We start from the raw sequence: 19,238 nt of genomic DNA on the forward strand, positions 1-19,238 counted from the left end.
AGCTGATGTTCAAAGTTAATTTAGATTCATTTAATTTTCCTTTTATTCTATAAATTCAAATCTAATTTAACATGTTAAATCTTTAAAGTAACATGACTAATATAATCCCAATTCTGTAAAATGATAGTACAGTGGTTAAGAGTCTGAACTCTTGTTTCCGATTGCTAGTATGACCCAGGGAAGCTTACTAATCTCTCTGTGTCTGAGTTCATCTGTAAAATGGGATTAATAGTCCCTAGTTCATGATTTGTAGGTGATCTATATAAAGCTGTTATCAGTACAGGGCTCAAATGTTAGGTATAATTACCTGTTCCTTTCATCTCTGTTATTCATAAAGATGTTATTCATGTGTGTAAGGGTACTCACCAAGTGTTAATGGTAATTGTTTCTAAGTGATGGGATTTGGGGCAGTTTCTTTCTCAGGTAGTTCTGTGTTTGCTTGATTTTTTTTTTTTTTTTTAAACCAGTAAAGAGCACAAAACTGTTCCTTAAAAAATGAAACTGAATTTCAGTTGTTCCAGCACTTTTGCATCTAAAATCTATATTTTTTAAGTCTCCTCAAATGATTCTGATTATGCATCAGATTTGGAAAGTGATTGGCATTGATAATTTCCCTGCACTGTGTTCTGTTTAGTATATATTGAAGCCCCTAGAAAGTGTGGTTTGAGTAAGCTATGTCTTCCTCCAGTGTGGTCTACTTCAGCACTCTTGTCAAGAATCTGAAGAGACGAGGGTGATGATTTTGGCCAAAAATTGGAGTGAGGCTTGGGGTACATTCCACTGACATGAAATAGCTCTTTTATGCCAGGAACAGGAAAGAAAAGTGAAGGTATACAGAAATTTAGTCATAAGACAGGAGCCCTTGAAAGGAAATGGGCTAAAAGCAGTAGGGATAAGTCAACCCGTGCCGGCTGAAACTTCTCTAGACAGGAAAGGGTAAGACTATGTCAGGCATCAAACAGCATCACAAAATATTTTAAAGTTAAAAACAAATTTCATAAAATCAAGAAGTTAACTTTCCTTCCATTCACCCCAGAACAGGTGTCTTTCTAAAAAAGTGCCACCTCAACTAAGAAAACCCTGTCTATAACATGTCACTAGCTTTCTACAAATAATACAACCTCCATGCTTCCAAAGTAGGCTTGTTTTGAAGCACAGAATCTTGGGAAATGGTTGGGTAACAGGTTAGTATTCATGCTTACTGGACCTCGATCAGCACTTCCTTCACTTCAGATAGTTGCTATGATGATAGAAATAAGAAATTTCTCTGGCCCTGCAGTCCTTACGTCCTCTTCTCAGTCACAGTGCTTCCTGTCTGAGTGTTACTATTATTGAATACCATTGTAACTATTGCTTTCCTGTACCTGGAGTGGTAGACTCTGCAGCCGTGGAAATTTCAATTGGATTTTTTCCCTTCTGAGGCTGTGACGTAATTATATTTGGTGTTAAGATAAGGAAAGTCACAGCCAGTACAAAAAGAAGAAAAAGTCAAAACTGTGTTAGAAGACAGAGTGTCAGTGGGAGAATCAGATAACATGGGGACTTGCTTGCAGTGTGACTCCTAGTCGATGTCTTGGCTTCTTAAGTGTCTGCTAGTGTTACCTCAGTAGCTTTCCTCCTGGTTCACCACTTCAGTATTACCCTGCCAGTCTTTCTATATTTACCATAAGAAATTTGGAGTTACGATACCTTTCACTTACTTCTCTCAGCTTGTTTTCAATTCATGGTGCTTTCAAATCACTAACCTCAATTGTAGGTCAGGTGTTAATGCACACTCCACATAATAGCAAACAGAATTGAACAGACATTTTAATATATAATCTCAGACCAAGATTCTGGCTACAGCAAAGTCTAAAGAACAGGGCTTCAAATAATCTAGAAAATTTTAGAGTTTCAAAAAGAAGCACTTAAAGCAGGAAAGGTATTTTTCCTGAAATAGTAGATTACACCTCTTGAAATCTGAATGGAGATAAAGACAGCAGGAAGGAGAATTTGAGGGCCCTGGCCCTCAGGGAAAACAGCAGGAAGACTGGACAAACTGATTTCTGCTTTCCTCTGGGAAATTAAATGGGGGAGTTGAGCAGGACATCTGTACTCATCTATACTTTATTCCCCATGAACTTAAAGTTACAGGTAAGATAAAGCAAAAGAAGTAAACAAGTGCCTGCTAGTTTCATATTGGTAATCTCCATCTCTGATATTGAGCAACTGTCTTCTCTACCTCCCCTTAGTGTCATTCTTTGCAAATTGGAATTACTATTCAAAAGAGGGCCTGAGATACAAGATAGAGAATAAGCATAGTATAGACCCAGGAATCAAACCAGGGTCTCCTGCATTGCAGGCAGATTCTTTACCATCTGAGCTATCAGGGAAGCCCATTGGAATAAAGATTTCCATATCAAACATACATACAGTAAATATGTATTAAATTGGATAAAACAAAAGGTCATATGAAAATATTTTTATATAAAGCTTTTCCTAATAAATATTAATATAGAAAAATATGTAAATCATAAATGCAGAATTTAATATCTTGAAGACAACATCATGTAGCCACTACTCATTTGTTTTATCTGATTATAAAATACTTTCTTTTTATAGGTGTTTGAATAACATATCTTTTCCCATCCTTTTGCTCTTAACTTTCTGTATGTATTTAATGTATGTCTCTTGTAAGCAGTATATACTTGGGTTTATTTTTCTTCTAGACTGGTAGGTAATCTTTATCTTTGAATTCGAATCTTAGTCTTTTTACGGTTAATGCCATTGCCAATAAACTTGTGTTTAAGTCAGTTATATTACTATTTGTTTTCTTTCTGTCTCATTTATTTTTATCCATTTCTTCCTTTTTTATTGCCTTGAAAATACCTTTGATTAAAGTATTAATCATTAAGTGTTGTTTTATTTTTTTCTGTTAGAGTTTTACTTACATATTTTTACTTTTTTTTAATGATTACAATAGTCCTTCTTTTATACTCTCCTAGTCTTTTACAGTCTGATATTAGCATTTTTACACAACAAAATGATTTTAGAACACTTAAACTCCTTGTAGCCTCACAATTTTTGTGCCAGTTTTATCATTTATTGTAATGATAATAGTAACAATGTCTTGTGGGAACATTTTAATGTTTTATCTAGCCAATGTTCATTTGGATTTACTTAGCAATATATATATGGAATCCCAGGTGGCACTAGTGGTAAAAAAAAAAACCTACCTGCCAAAACGGGAGATGCGTAAGAAACCTAGGTTCGATTCCTGAGTTGGGAAGATCCCCTGAAAAAAGGCATGACACGCCACTCCAGTATTCTTGCCTGGAGAATCCCATGGAGAGAGGAGCCTAGTTGGCTACAGCACGTAGGGTTGCAAACAGTCGCATACGCATCAATACATACAGTAACTTTTTATGGTTCACCCTTTCTTCTTACAATTCTGAATTTTCATCTAAAATTCTTTTCTTTCTGCCTGAAGTACTCCTTTTAGTATTTCTTTTAAGAATAAAGCTGATTTTTGTTTTTTAATCTTTTTCAGGTTTATTTTTGAAGGCTATTTTTGCTAGATATAGAATGCTTTCTTTGTCTTTGATTTTTGGCAGTTTTGCTGTGGTTTATCTTGGTATCATTTTCTTTGTAGGGGTGGGTGGGTGTGTGTGTGTGTGTGGGTGTGTGTGTGGGTGTGTGTGTTTTATGGAGCCTCCTGAATCTGAGAGTTGGTAGTCTTTTGTCTGTTTTGGGAAATGTTCAGTCATTTGTTCTTCACATGCTCTTTCTCATCAATCAGTTATCTTTTTTTCTTCAAAGATCCCAGTTAACACATATGTTAGACCTTTTTACTCTGTTTCTTATGTTTCTTTTGCTCAGTTCTTTACTGACCATCTTTGTCTCTTTTTGTACTTTAGTCTGTGTAATTTCTTCTGACCTGGCTTTCGACTTATTAATTTTTCTCTTTATCTGTGTTTTTTCTATACCTTCTATCTTTGTCTTGTCATTTAACTTATTGACTAACTAAAAGTTATTAGTAGGAAAATCTCTTACCTAAGTCTCCTGTGGGTCTGTTTCTATTTCCTACTATTTTCTGTCTTCATTCAAGGTTTTAAAAATTTACAAAAATTTATCACTATAAAAAATTATAGTGATAATTTGAAGTTCTCCATGATTTTTTACTTCTCCAGAAGACTTTTATGTTTTGCAGTTAGGCTAGGGCCAGATCACCCTAATCCGTCAGTGGTTAAGATGATTCCAACTTGGCTTCAATCCTGGTGAAAGTTGGCCTAATTTCTGCTCCATCCTTGTTCCTAGATTGTGGCTTTTCAGGGTCCAAATAAAAGCCTGGGTGTTTTCCAGAACCTCTTCTCTTAGGCAGATGTTGGGCTAAGTTTTTTCCTTACCTTCTTTGCCTTAGCTCTTCTTTTCTCTGTCAGAGTCAGTGGTTGTCTTGAGGAATGAAGCCACGCTAGATGTCCAGCCCTCCTTTCTTGGCTTCTTTCTATTTCCAGATCTTGCCTCCCCCAGCCCCCTGCAATTCTCACGGCCTTGATATCTTAGCACTGTCAGCAGATTTATATCTTTTTACATTTTGTTCAGTTTTGCTGGTTGTACTTAGGTTTAGTTTTTAAAAACCTAGCTGTTCTGGAAATATAACCACATGAAGTTGTTTGTTGTTCCAGTGGTGATCATTGGTTTGTTTATTTTATAAAATATTTCAAAACAATTTTTATTTTGATGGTCATATTTCCCAGACCCCTGCCTTCACTACACACGTCCATTGTCCTGTGCTGTTAGTGGGGAGTGGGTAAAGAGTCTGAAAAACGCAGTGGGAAGAGCGCTGACTTTTTAAGCAGACAGACTTGGGTTCAAGTCATAGCTTTTATCGATTGTGTCAGCCTGTGCGAGTTAGGTTTTTAAATGTTTCTGTTTTCTTTTTTAACGTTACTTATTCATTTTATGGCTGTTCTGGGTCTTTGTTGCTGCGTGAGGGCTTTCTCTAGTTGTGTTGAGTGGGGTCTCCTTTCTCGTTGTGGTGCATGGACTTCTCGTGGTGGTGGCTTCTCTTGTTGCAGAGCACAAACGCTGGGGTGTGCATGCTCCGGTACTTGCCGCACATAGGCTCGCTCAGTAGCTGTGGTGTGCAGGCTTCAGCAGCTGTGGCCCCTGGGCTTAGATGCCTTGAGGCATGTGGAATCTTCCCAGACCAGGCGTGGAACTTGTGTCCTCTGCATTAGCAGGCAGATTCTTAACCACCGGACCACCAGGGAAGTCCCAAATTTCTGTTCCTGTTCTCTTGTCTGCACAGTGGTCACAGTGAGAATGAAGAGTGAAATTAAAACTTTTTTCAAGTGGAATGAAGTGTGGACTGCATCTGGCATGTGGTCGATGCTTAGCAAACATTTAAAAATATTATCTTGGGGAGTTGGAAACTATAGATTTAGGACTGTTCTCATAGGAATTTATAAGTTCAACATGTAGTGATTTTTAGCAAACCCTTAAAATGGACCCGTTTGGTTGTCAGGCAGTTCAGCAGGCATTTATCCAGCAGCCACTGTTCCAGGCACCCTCCTTAATCCTAGTGATATGTGGAAGCTGTTCAGGGTCTTGCAGTCCAGTGGGATAACAGTGAACACCCTCAGCAGTGAGCAGAGGGCGGCCACATCCAGCGTTGCAGTGAACCCCAGGCATTGGGGCACAGGGGTTGGCAACCTTTGTCTTTAAAGGGCTAGATGAGGCTTTGTGGGATGAACTGCCGCTGCTGCCGCTACTCAGCTTTGCTGTTGTAGAGCAGAAGCAGCCGTTCTCCAGATTGGGCCTGGGTATGTTCCAGTTAAACTTCATTTACAAAATCAGGTGGCAGATAGGTTTGGCCTGAAGGTCCTGAAACAGTGCTGACTCTAGCCTTCACAAGCTAAGACTGTTTCTTATATTTTTAAAGGTGGTTTAAAAAGGAAGAAAGATAATATACAAAAGACCATCTGTGGTCCACAAATCCTTAAGTATTTTATTTCTTATTCTTTATAGAAAAAAATTGCTGACCCCTTATTAGAGTACATAGAGGAAAAAAGTATATATAAGTACTTTGATAGCAAAGAAAGAAAAAGAATGTGGCAGTCTGGCTTGGATCCATGGAGGATCTTGGTGAGAAGAATAGATAATTCTGTGTGCAAATAGAGACATATTTACCTGTGTCCCCCGCAACAATGGTCCTCCTAGTAGCTACTCATTTATTTTATCGAACTGTCCATAATGTGTGTTTCAGCAGCAAATAGAGGGATGAAAGTTAAATACTCTTAGAAATATTCTCCTTGTAAAGGAATTATCATTCCAAGATCAGGAAGATCTCCTGGAGAAGGAAATGGCAACCCACTCTAGTATCCTTGCCTGAGAAATGCTATGAACAGAAGAGCCTGGTGGGTTACAGTTCTGCTGCTGCTAAGTCACTTCAGTCGTGTCCAACTTTTGCGACCCATGGACTATAGCCCGCCAGCCTCCTCTGTCCATGGGATTCTCCAGGCAAGAACTCTGAAGTGAATTGTCATGCCCTCCTCAGGGGATCTTCCCGATGCAGGGATCAAACCTGCGTCTCTTCTGTCTCCTGCATCGGCAGGCAGGTTCTTTACCACCAGCGCCACCACAGTCCATAGGGTTGCAAAGCATTAGATGTGCCTTAGCAACTAAAACAATAACATCAGTAACATAGCTAACAGTTACCAGTCCTCTTGGTATGTGTATTACTTTATAATTTATAACACCGTAATAATTTGTTTCTTACAGAGATACATTTTCGGGAAATGGCCTCTAAATCTTGGCTGAATATTTTAACCTTCCTTTGTGGATCAGCAGTCGGATTTGTTTTATGCTCTCAGCTACTTAGTATTTTGTTCGAAGAACAGAAGGACATCCAGCCTAGTATTCTTCATAATGATCCTCACGCTAGGCATTCAGATGACAATGAACAGAATCATCTAGAAGGACAGATGAACTTCGATGCAGATGCCAGCCAACATAAAGGTGTGGTTTACTGTATTAAGGAGTAAATAGAAACTGTATTTTTCAATATGTTTAACTGTTGAGAGAATTAGAAAAAGTTGCTTACATGAATCTTGTTATATCACTGTATCTTTTGATGGAAATGAGCTTAACTCCAGATATTAAATGACAATTCTTGTTGAATTTATTTTTAAATAGTTCAGAAAATATAACTTGGAGAAAAGCAAAACTTTCAGATTAGATTTAGTTCTAAAACTTTTAATTTTGTTTTCATGGTTCATATCTGTGTCTGGTTTTTTCTGTTACCTTGTTTTAGCCTTGTTTTTTGCTTAGTGTTGTTTTCCTAGAGAAACTCAAGAGGTATATATAAATTTCGATTTACTGTTTATCAGTGTCTGACATAACTAGTCTTTTCTCCTTTTGAGAGGCATAAAACTGTTAGGGAAGTAGAAACCAGGCGTGTGTTACATCGATATGACGTGACTTCACTTTCCCCTGGTCCTCTGCCTCCGACCAGGTGTTCCCAACCGTGTCCTCTCCATGCCCCTTGAATGCTGCTTTGCTCTCAGCCTCTGTTCTTTGGCTCTTTCTTTGCCTGTGTGATGTAATCAGTCCTCATAATTTTAGTTTCCATCTGTTCCTTGCTGTCTTTCCCTTAACCTAGTTCCAGACAGTATGAGAAGGCATTCACAATTCAAAGGTCTCTGCAAATGGTGATTTATTTGACAGAAAATACAGTAGCTTGAAAAAAAGGTTGGAATTCTGGGATGCAACAGGGTCCCACATTAAGGGGTGTTTGTCTTATCTTTTTGGCAGTAAATTGCTTCTTTCCTACCTCTCAATCTAAGGTTGAGGGTGAGGTACACATCCTGGTTATCTTATAAACTAGCAAGTACATGCATACGATGACAAAGTGTCATGTGTGTGAGTGATTCTATGACAGTGGTTCCTCTCTGAGCAGCTGTGTTCTTACCATAGAGCAGTTTGATGGCTGTGCACTGGCTATGCACCGTTGCTCTAGGCTCTAGTTGTTCAGTGGGAGCCAGGCTTATCTACTGGTAGGCTGTTCTAGATCAGCCTCACTGCAGGCACATAAATTAGGACCTACTTGTCCTACTTGATGGTCTGCAAAATGTAGGTATGCTAAAGGTTTCTCACAGACTTAACATGTAAATCATACTCCTTCCTTTCCTTTACAATCCTAAAATGTTTTCTTCCTCCTATTTTTATATAACTCACTACTTTCTGCCTCAGTCATGGTAGGTGCTTTCCTCTGCTTACCAATCAATCCTGTTTCTCATAAATGTTGACAGTCTACTTCTTTGCCATTTTTTAGGTTACTTCTCTCAGTCTGTAGCATTCTTCCCCTAAATCAGACCTTCAGCTATATCCATGTACTTGCACTCAACCAAACTTCACCGTGTCCTTTGTCCTTTCTTCTGCTGAATTTCATTTAAAGACCTAATTTCTGCATTGTCTCTTATTTTTCCTGATAGTGCTTTATATCCCCTTCTTCTCTGTTCTAGCCAACTTCCCATTCACTATTCTGTAGTCTTTATCAGCCATTACTTTACCCCTCAGTTCATTGAAACCTTTACACATACCTCTGTTACAGCATCTCTTAATATACAGCGAGTATTGGTTTGCATGCCAAGTTCCCATGCTGGAATGAATTCTCCTGTGGCAAAATATGTGTTTTATTCATCTTTTTATCTCCTTTACCTGTGCATGCCCATCACAGAGTAATGAACGAATGAGTAATTGAAAGAATGAGAAACACTGTCTACCAGATTGCAACTGTAGGGAGAAGGATGTCTTGCTCTATGTGAAACATATTAAGGATTTCTGCTCCCACCACAGTCCTTCCCGCCCAGGATTTGGCATATATGTACAACTAGGAGATTGAACCCCTCCTCTGTATGAAAATATGAATGCTCTCTGCCTGAAAAGAGGGCAGTTTTGTCTGGTTTTGGATTGCAAATTCTTGATATTCAGAGGGACAATTAGAATATTTTCATGCCCTTCCGAGCATTTCCCTCTACTCGCTCTCAGTCAGTTAACTAGAAATGTATGCCTCCAGTTGTTAATTTTTCACAGGACTGAGCTTTTGTAACTGATTGACCTTAACTTCAAGGACATTTCCTCAGCTTGCTGCCTAGAGCGTTGCTACACAAAGTGCAATTTTGTAGAGTCATGCTGGTCTACAACTAGAAAAGTATGGACGTCAGAATTAAACAGTTAGGAACTTTTATGGTAATTGGATAATAATTTTGTGTAAATCTAAACATAAAAACTTAGGGCTTGTGTTTTTGTATTCATTTTTGAAATTTTATTTTATTATTCATTTTTGGCATGTTGCAAAAGTATAGGTCTCTGCTGCTGCTGCTGCTGCTAAGTCGCTTCAGTCGTGTCCGACTCTGTGCGACCCCATAGACGGCAGCCCACCAGGCTCCCCCGTCCCTGGGATTCTCCAGGCAAGAACACTGGAGTGGGTTGCCATTTCCTTCTCCAGTGCATGAAAGTGAAAAGGGAAAGTGAAGTCGCTCAGTCGTGTCCGACTGCTAGCGACCCCATGGACTGCAGCCTACCAGGCTCCTTTGTCCATGGGATTTTCCAGGCAAGAGTACTGGAGTGGGGTGCCATTGCCTTCTCCGATAAGTCTCTAACTACTGGAAATAAAAATTGATCCTTCACCAAGCACTGATCCGGAATCTCATAGTTGGAGCCTTTCTCTGGAGCAGTGTTACTCAAAATGTAGTCCTGGCCCAACAGCCTGTAAATTGTGTGTTAACCTGTCTGCATCCTGATTAGAAGCTTGCACCAGAAAGTAACTCAGTTAAGCTTACTGCTTAGTTAAATGGACTTTTTGGTAGAGTGTAGCAAGACTTCCTTGATGAAAGAAGTAAGGTGTTGCTTCACTTCTTTAATTGTTTGTTTTATTTTTGGCTGTGCTGGGTCTTCATTGCTGCGCATGGGCTTTCTCTAGTTGTGGCTCATGGGCTTAGTTGCCCTGAGGGATGTGGCATCTTCCTGGAGCACGGATTGAACCCATGTCCCCTGCATTGGCAGGCGGATTCTTGTCCTCTGCACCACCAGGGAAGCCCAATGTATTGCTTTATATTTTGGCATAAGCTCCCTGTTTCTTTGCAAACCAATACTATGAAAAACACTGCTCTTGACAATCTTGGAAATACTACCTCTGCTTGTTCTTCTGTTCTGTTTCTGGTGGATTTGCCCTTTGGAATGAGGTATGTTACTATAAGAAATGATCTCAGCTTTGCATTAACTCATCTTTTTCGAACTGGGGTAATCATGAAAATCTTTTTAAAACCACCTCAGGGTACTTGTAGAAATGCATAACACAAGATGTGGACTCCAAGATGAACTGCCGCTTCATTAGTCCGTGTTTCCTGCCCTTTGGAAGCTTATTCAGAGCAGTGAAAAATTCCTGTCAATGTTGTGTTTCTTTCAGCTCAATCACTAACAGTAGAGAGGTATATAGAAGTGGGAGGGGAGTCTTTTGAAATTATTCAAGAAAATGTCTTCTTTGGTATAATTTTTTTTGAATTTACAACTATGTAAATTAACTTTAAGCAATTTTTGTTTAATAGATGAGAACACTGACATCGCTGATAAGCTCTATCAGAAGGTTAAAATTCTTTGCTGGGTAATGACAGGGCCTCAAAATCTAGAGAAAAAGGCTAAACATGTCAAAGCCACATGGGCCCAGCGTTGTAATAAAGTGTTGTTTATGAGTTCAGAAGAAAACAAGGACTTCCCTGCTGTGGGATTAAAAACCAGAGAAGGCAGAGACCAACTGTACTGGAAAACAATTAAAGCCTTTCAGTATGTTCATGATCATTATTTAGAAGATGCTGATTGGTTTATGAAAGCAGATGATGATACTTATGTTATACTAGATAACTTGAGATGGCTTCTCTCAAAATACAACCCTGAAGAACCCATTTACTTTGGGAGAAGATTTAAGCCCTATGTAAAGCAGGGCTACATGAGTGGAGGAGCAGGATATGTACTGAGCAAAGAAGCTTTGAAGAGATTTGTTGAAGCATTTAAAACAGACAAATGTACGCACAGTTCCTCAATCGAAGATTTAGCACTGGGGAGATGCATGGAAATTATAAATGTAGAAGCGGGAGATTCCAGAGACACCACTGGAAAAGAAACTTTTCATCCTTTTGTACCAGAACACCACTTAATCAAGGGTTATCTGCCGAGAACCTTTTGGTACTGGAATTATAACTATTATCCTCCTGTAGAGGTAAGTTTAGAAATTTTATTACTGTATAAGTACTTTGACTTTTGTTTATTTAAAAAACTAATAATGTGATGTTCTTTAGTATCAGTAGCCAAGAATCTCCCTTAGTCTTTTTAATATAGAATGGAAGTATAACAGAGCAGATGAGAACAAAGGTGTTGGCAATAGTAATTCCAATAAATATTTGTATTGCTGCATGCCCAGCGCTAAGAAGATAGCAGTAAGTATTGTCAGGTTCCAATTCTTATGAACCTTACATTCTTGATGAGGATGCATACAGTAAACAGACGGACAAGTCCAGTTATAAAACGATTTTAGGAAGTGCAAGTGCCCTGGAGAACAGTGGAGCCAGGTAAGAGGATGGAGAGTGGCCCAGAGTTGGAAGGGATACTTCAGTTTGGGCAAATGAAGAAGGCTTTGCTAAAAGGGTAACTTTTGAACAGAAACCTGAGTGAGGTTAGAAAGCAGGCTATGGGAAGATCTGGGTAAAGAGCCTTCTCATCTTCAGGAACAATGCCTGAAAAGATTTTGAGGTTCACAAAGACCTAGGTTCAAATCCTGCTCTCCCACTTAATAGTTGAATGACCTTGGATGGCCAGAATTTGCCTAACCCCTGAGCCTGAGTTTCCTCATTTGTAAGACGGACCTGATCTACCTGTCTAATCCAGTGGTCGTCACGATACAGGACAGTGTCTGTCATACAGGGAGTACCTGAAGTCCTGGACCTCACTTGATACCTTAGCTTACGTTCCTGAGAATTTTATCTAAAATTATTAAATATTTCAAATGCACAGCTAAATATTTGCAGATATACTGTTTTGTACCCACCAACAACTGTGTACGCACACACAACACAACCAGCTTTACCAAATATTAGTCTTTGGCCCCATTTGCTTTAAAATTTTTTTTAAACAAAAAGGTATAGAGATAGGTGAGACCAGTGTCCTCTCCTCAATCCATTTCTCTTAGCTCCTTCCTGAGAATTAACCACTGTAATGAGTTTAGTATTCATCATTACCATGCATGTTTTTATGTTTTTCCTACATGTTTCTGTATTTGTAAATAATACATAGTATGTTGTTTTGCAGGTTTTTAGATAAGTAGAATTGTACCACAGGCATACTTGAACGTATGCTTTTTTCATGCAACATTAAAATTTATCAACATTAATATGTGTATCTGCTTCATTAATTTTAGACTGCTGTATAATAATCTAATACATGAATATACTATAACTTACCCATCCTCCTGCCTGTATATATTTAGTAAGCTATTGTCATTTTTTCACTATATGAGCATTACATCAATGATTGACTGGAGCCCAGGAATCACAGAGTCTAGCTTTTAGACTCAATTCTGTTATTGATTAATGTCTTGAGGCAAGTTACTGGTGCTGTTTACCTTTTCTCTGGCCCGGAGGTCCAATAATACACTTTATGGTACTGTTCTCTTCTTTATAAGCCTTTGTTTTCAAATCACCATCTAAAACAGTGGCTCTCAACCAGGGGCTCTTTTTTGCCTCCCAGAGGACATTTGGGAAAATCTAGAGACCTTTTTGATTGTTTACTTAGTGGTTGCTACTGCTGCTAAGTCACTTCAGTCGTGTCTGACTCTGTGCGACCCCATAGACGACAGCCCACCAGGCTCTCCTGTCCCTGGGATTCTCCAGGCAAGAACACTGGAGTGGGTTGCCATTTCCTTCTCCAATGCATGAAAGTGAAAAGTGAAAGTGAAGTCGCTCAGTCGTGTCCGACTCTACTGGCATCTAAAGCGTAGAAATCCACAAGATTGTAAACTTACTAGATGCTGAATATTCCACAGTGCACAGGACAGCCCCTCACAACAGAGAATTATCCAGCCCAAAATGTCAGTAGCACTGAAGTTTCAAACCTTGACTTGAAACATCTGACCTGAGCTTTTAAGTTTTCAGCTTTAAAAAGAAATTTTAAAGCAAATTACTACTTTTTCAGCTCTCAACCACCAGTGTGTTCCTGGTACTTACACAGAAGTAATAGCTAATCCTTAACAGTAAACCTACATTTAACAAGTGACAAAACAGACTCAAGAGAGTCACGTAACTTGACTATCCTGATGAGTAGCCTTAGCAGTATTTGCAATCCCTCTCTGATTTTAAAAGCTCTTATTATTTCTATCATGGCCACTGCTGTCTGATTAATCTTATATGTGCTCCCCAAAGGAGTGTAGAGTGTGTTAGAGTAAATATACTTTTGTTGGGATAAATTCCACTTGAATAAACAAACATTTTAAAGTTCAGTTTTATGTAATGAGGTTCTTTGAATCCATATGCTAGCATCTTACTGCTATTATAGATGCAAGAATTTCCTAAACTGTAAAACACATGTATTCCCAAGTCTGACTTTTGATAGTCTGTTTTGGTTTGGTTTTAGTGAGGTACTACTTGGGATGCTTTTTCAGTGCAAAGTTTTCTTAAGCTATCCAGGATTACTTGAGCTCTTCCTGTCTCAATTCTGCACCCCTACCGTACAAAAATATACTTAAACTCAAGAACTTTACAAATGCATAATAATGAAAACACCTAAATGCATGTAAGATTTCACTAAGAGTTTTTGATGTTGGATACACATAACAGTAATAGCAAAGGAGCATAATAATTGTTATTATTTTTAACCAGTAAGATATCCACTTTGCCTTTAAAAGTACTGCCAACAGTTCCCACCTGCAAATAAGGTATACCTAATAATATAGTTTATATTAACAAATATTTACAGAGCACGTATTTTATTTATTTTTAGTTGTATCATGGCTTTTTTTTTCTTTTGAACTTTTTGTTTTGCATTGGGATATAGCTGATTAACAGTGTTGTGATCATTTCAGGTGAACAGCAAAGGAACTCACCCATACGTGTACATATATCCATTCTCACCCAAACCCTTCTCCCATCCAGGCACATATCTTATTTAAATTGTACTAGCTTTTTAAATGGGTGGGAAATTTTACGTTTATTCTCTAAAAATTTATAAGTTATTTTAAAAACTGTAAAACAGACTTGTAAGTTCCAAAATTGACCCAGCCTAATTTTGCCTCTTCTCTCTCAGGAGGTTCTATATAAACCCAAAGTGAAACCACACTTCTGTTATTATTCATCATTTAATAAATTGTCTTCTCTCTAAGGGAGTTGCTGTTTGCAAAGCTGTCCTGAATCTCATACATACTTGCTTTCTTTCCTTAGTAGTCACTAAAAATACAGTGTGGGAAAGATTTGTCTATAATTCAACATTATAAAGCAGTTATACTCTAGTTTGTTTTTGTTTTTTTTTAAAAGAAGCTCCTAAAAAGAAAAAAAAAATTTATCTAGCAGGTTAGGGTGTGAAATACTGTAGTTAATCAAAAAGTTATGTTCTTACATTAGTTGTTCAGAACTTTTCATGCTGTTCCCTTTCACACTACCTTCTCACTTAGAAGTGAATCTGTTCCTAGGAATGAAATCTTTTCCCTAGGACTCCAGTCTGTTTCCTAGCAGTAGATTTTTTTTTTTTTTCACAAGAAAAAAGTCACAAGTCAGTCTTAATACAGCAGATTTAAAATATAGTGGATTTTCAAATATTAAAAAAACATTCCTCTATGTGTGAAATTGGAGAAGGCAATGGCACCCCACTCCAGTACTCTTGCCTGGAGAGTCCCATGGACAGAGGAGCCTGGTGGGCTGCAGTCCATGGGGTCGCTAGGAGTCAGACACGACTGAGCGACTTCACTTTCACTTTTCACTTTTCATGCTTTGGAGAAGGAAATGGCAACCCACTCCAGTGTTCTTGCCTGGAGAATCCCAGGGACGGGGAGCCTGGTGGGCTGCCGTCTATGGGGTCGCACAGAGTCGGACATGACTGAAGCGACTTAGCAGCAGCAGCAGCATGTGTGAAATTGCCTTTTTTATAGGTCAGAAATGATCAAATGTGGTTTTAGCATATTAATTCTTCAGTTTTATTTATATTACCTCTAATCCATTTGAAAATTAGTAGTGTATATGGTTGATGTAGAGAACTCCTGATTTTTCCAAATTGTTAACTAATTATTCCAGTGCCATTTATTAATAGTCTTTTGTTCACTGCTGATTTAAAAATACCTCCATTATTATCATTCACTATAGCATTACTTACAGGGGGGTCGATATCTGAGGTTTCAGTTCTGTTCCATCGTTCTATTTGGTTTTGGCTCAGTACCATATTGTTTTGAACCTTGTAGCTTTACAAAGTCTTCAAATTATTCATCTAAGACTGTGTCTTTTCTCCTTTATTGCTCCCTCTCTTTTTCTTTTAAATTGTTTTAGCAACTCTCAAATTTTATACTTGTGCATAAACTAATTACTTTAGGAACAGTGGATATCTTTGCCCATTATTTTTTAAATTTCCTTTTAGGTCCCTTAGTAAATTTTCATAGTTTTATTCAAGTAAATCTTTACTTCTTAAATATCTCCTTAGGTTTTTAGAATTTTTGTTACTCTTGTAACTGGTTTCTTTGCTTAACACTTTTAAACTAGTGTGTATATGTATATATGTATGAAAGCTTTTTTTCCCCTGCTGCTGCTGCTGCTAAGTCACTTCAGTCGTGTCCGACTCTGTGCAACCCCATAGATGGAAGCCCACCAGGCTCCCCCATCCCTGGGATTCTCCAGGCAAGCACACTGGAACGTCTTTAAAATCTGGCTCTGTTCCTGGATTTTTTTTTATTTCTGGTGATTTTTCACTCAACTCTGTTGAGTTTTGGGGGTATCCATGCTCTGATGCTGGGAGGGATTGGGGGCAAGAGGAGAAGGGGACGACAGAGGATGAGATGGCTGGATGGCATCATTGACTCGATGGACGTGAGTCTGAGTGAACTCCAGGAGTTGGTGATGCACAGGGAGGCTTGGCATGCTGTGATTCATGGGGTTGCAAAGAGTCGGACATGACTGAGCGACTGATCTGATCTGATCTGATGATCATATGCAAAGAACTAGGTACTTTGTTTCTAAGGATTATATCTTTTATTATATTGCCTTTTATTGCTTATAAATATTAACTAAATAAATAATAAATAAAAAACCGTTATCATTAAGCAGTTATCCTGGCCATCCAGTAAAAAAAAAAACAGCACAATGGAGTATAACATTATTACTACAGTAAATCTAAGCAAGATATTATTATAATATTTCAGAGTTATATAAAATTGCTTCCAGAGAGGATCCAGGAATTTAATATTAACCGCTTTTGTTCTAGTCTTTAGTTTACTATGCATTGGCCACTATAGTAGCCACTAACCACATATGACTATTGAGCATTTGGAGTATGACTACTGAAATTTAGATGTGCCCAGTAATAGAAGTCATACTTGATTTCAAGGACTTAGCACAAATAAAAAGAATGATTTCATCAATAATTTAGAAAATATTGATCACCTATCTAAATATTAAAATAATATAGATGTATTCAGTTAAAACATAAATTTATTTCACCTATTTCTTTCTACTTTTTAAGTATGACTGCTGCATTTTTTGGTCACATATATCTACTGAATAGAGCTGGTTTGATAATCACAAGTTGACTTATCTGTTTACTTTTCATATTTATTTCTACTTTTAAATTCCCTAAAAATGCAAAAAGTAGACACCAGATAATTTTTCAGTATCTACATGTTGGTCCAAGAAACCCATCTATTCAGTGTTTGTTTCAAAGGAGTTTAGAGAAAAGGCCAGAGAAAATACAGTGGATAATTTCTTAATATTTTTACTGCATTGTAAGCTGCATACTTCCAAACATGAATTATTAAATGTTTGATTTAATGGATCACTATGAATCTTCTCTGGGAACTTGCCTGACTGTTTTTCTCCGTGAGTCATTGCAAAGATGGTAGATGGTCTTAAGTTTTTTTGGAGTTATCTGAGTGAAACAGTCTCCAGATGCCAGTTTTGACCCCAGAATGACCTTGTGACTGACTGCTTAATTCTGGGACCAGTTTTTTAAATTCTGTTTTATTCTTTTTTTATTCTTTCCTGCTTTTGTATTTTTGTTGTTATTTTGTTTCTGTCTTCTTTGATTTAACTGCTCTCATGCCAGCTCAGAAATCTATGAGAATTATATAGCTGAACAAAAGTTTAACTGAAGGCCACCTGAATGTGATTATTCTGACAGTGTAAGCTAACATTTATTGAGTATTTACTACAGGTAAAGCATGGTACCAGCCATTTTATACACATTGTCTCCTTTAAGTAACATCTTTTTTTGCACCTCGGGAAATTGAAGCTAATAGAGATTAAGTAACTTGCCCCAGATTATACACTAGTAGGCAAAATATGGGCTCAAACCTAGCACTTCTTCTTAGCACTTCTTCTCTTAAATACCAGATTGTTTGGGTTAATGTATCAATGAAGTTTTAGCTTGCAGATACATTATGGGCAAGGCTTTGTAGTCACTGAATGTTCTAAAGGTATCTTTCTGAGGCTGAGCCAAGCAAAAATTTATAATGAGAAAATTATGAAGAGAAGGCAAAACTTGGAGAAATAGAACTTTGTCCTTTGTATAGCTGACTCTTTCATTTGAAGACTCACGGTTTTCTAGGTTTGGTTTTTTTGGAGGGACGCTAATCTATAGGGTATGAGAGAATTTTATTTCAGTTAGATATACTTCAGCAATTTCATGTTTGATTTTACATTGTTGGGAACTCTGAAAACGCTTGATTTCTTTCACGGGTCTAATAAAGCATGTAGCTGTGCTTTAGTTTGCCAGCTTTAATGCTTTGATTCTGTTAAAACTAGTGTTTCCTTTTTTATCCGCATGTTAATATTGTACGTAATAATATGCCATTTATTAATAATGCCTGTTTCTGCTACTTTTTTAGGGTCCTGGTTGCTGTTCCGATCTTGCAGTTTCTTTTCACTATGTTGATCCTACAACTATGTATGAGTTAGAATACCTCGTTTATCATCTTCGTCCGTATGGTTATTTATACAGATATCAACCTGCCTTACCTGAGAAGATGCTAAAGGAAGTAAGTCAGATATACAAAAATGAAGACACAAACGTAAATCAGGAGCCCTTGAAAGAAAAACATAAATGAACAGAGGTAAAATGCCTAGCATTGCACTGAAGAAGAACCTCTCCATTTCTGATCGAGAACACTGGAACCCCAGTGAGGAATTCTTTCCAAGTGAACGTTCCATGTTAGAAACCTTTCGTATGAATGACTGTAAACTGAAGCTTTAAGTGTGCTGTGAAGTCTGTTAAAATGTGTTTTGATACAGTAATATATATATGTATAAGAAAAACTTGTGTTTTTAAAATGGTGGCCAGGCAGAGGGACTAGAAGAGAGATTCGTTGCCTATTCCTGACCACATGTATTACTTTCACTGGGAAATTAAAAGTTAAATTTGCTAAAACTACACTGCACCATGTTAGTAACTCACACACGATGCTAAACAGATCTGCCTTAAAGAAAATTTAGAAGGAAATATTGTTGCTCAGTGTTGTCTGTAGACTCAGAACATGAGTTTATATTCGCAGTATGATATAAATGAACCAACCACCCCTGACACACACACGTACAGTTTTTGTCTAATGAAAATTTGCTGTGACTATTTATAATTGGTAGTATTTCTTCCAGAAGAAGGTAGAATAAGAATGGCACTTGTCCTTAAGTGCATTAATAAAACCACATTTTGAAATTATCATGGGCCTTGACTGTATTATATACTTCATTCTAATTAATAGTTAATCTTCTGTGGAGTCCCGTTGCCTCTTTTCTAAACGTGCTTAACCATTCTCAAATGCCATTCTCAACTATTGATATTTATTTACTGAAAGCATTAATAGCATTCTATAAACATGCATTTTAGAATATTTTATTCCTAGTTTTACCCGTTGTTAATTATGGGTAACTAATGAATAGTAAATTTAATGCTATTTGGAGATGCATTTCTTATAATAGTGCTATTCTCAGGAATCACTAAGTAACATTTTTAATTGATTATTT

The 19,238-nt window shown here is 37.6% G+C and overlaps 1 protein-coding gene across 3 annotated transcripts in view; it reads left to right on the top strand.

Moving 5' to 3' along the window:
- Positions 1 to 18,933, top strand: part of C1GALT1 (core 1 synthase, glycoprotein-N-acetylgalactosamine 3-beta-galactosyltransferase 1) — a 44,370-nt gene extending 25,437 nt beyond the window's left edge. For all 3 annotated transcript variants that reach the window (XM_061413521.1, XM_061413522.1, XM_061413523.1), the window contains 3 exons: positions 6,763 to 6,999; positions 10,590 to 11,257; positions 18,107 to 18,933. In XM_061413521.1, the coding sequence (XP_061269505.1) occupies positions 6,780 to 6,999; positions 10,590 to 11,257; positions 18,107 to 18,325 (1,107 nt within the window). In that variant the 5' untranslated portion in view covers positions 6,763 to 6,779 and the 3' untranslated portion in view covers positions 18,326 to 18,933. The remainder of the gene's footprint in view (positions 1 to 6,762; positions 7,000 to 10,589; positions 11,258 to 18,106) is intronic.
- Positions 18,934 to 19,238: the final 305 nt, after the last annotated feature.

Source organism: Bos javanicus, chromosome 4 (genome assembly GCF_032452875.1).
Source record: "Bos javanicus breed banteng chromosome 4, ARS-OSU_banteng_1.0, whole genome shotgun sequence".
NCBI lineage: Eukaryota > Metazoa > Chordata > Mammalia > Artiodactyla > Bovidae > Bos > Bos javanicus.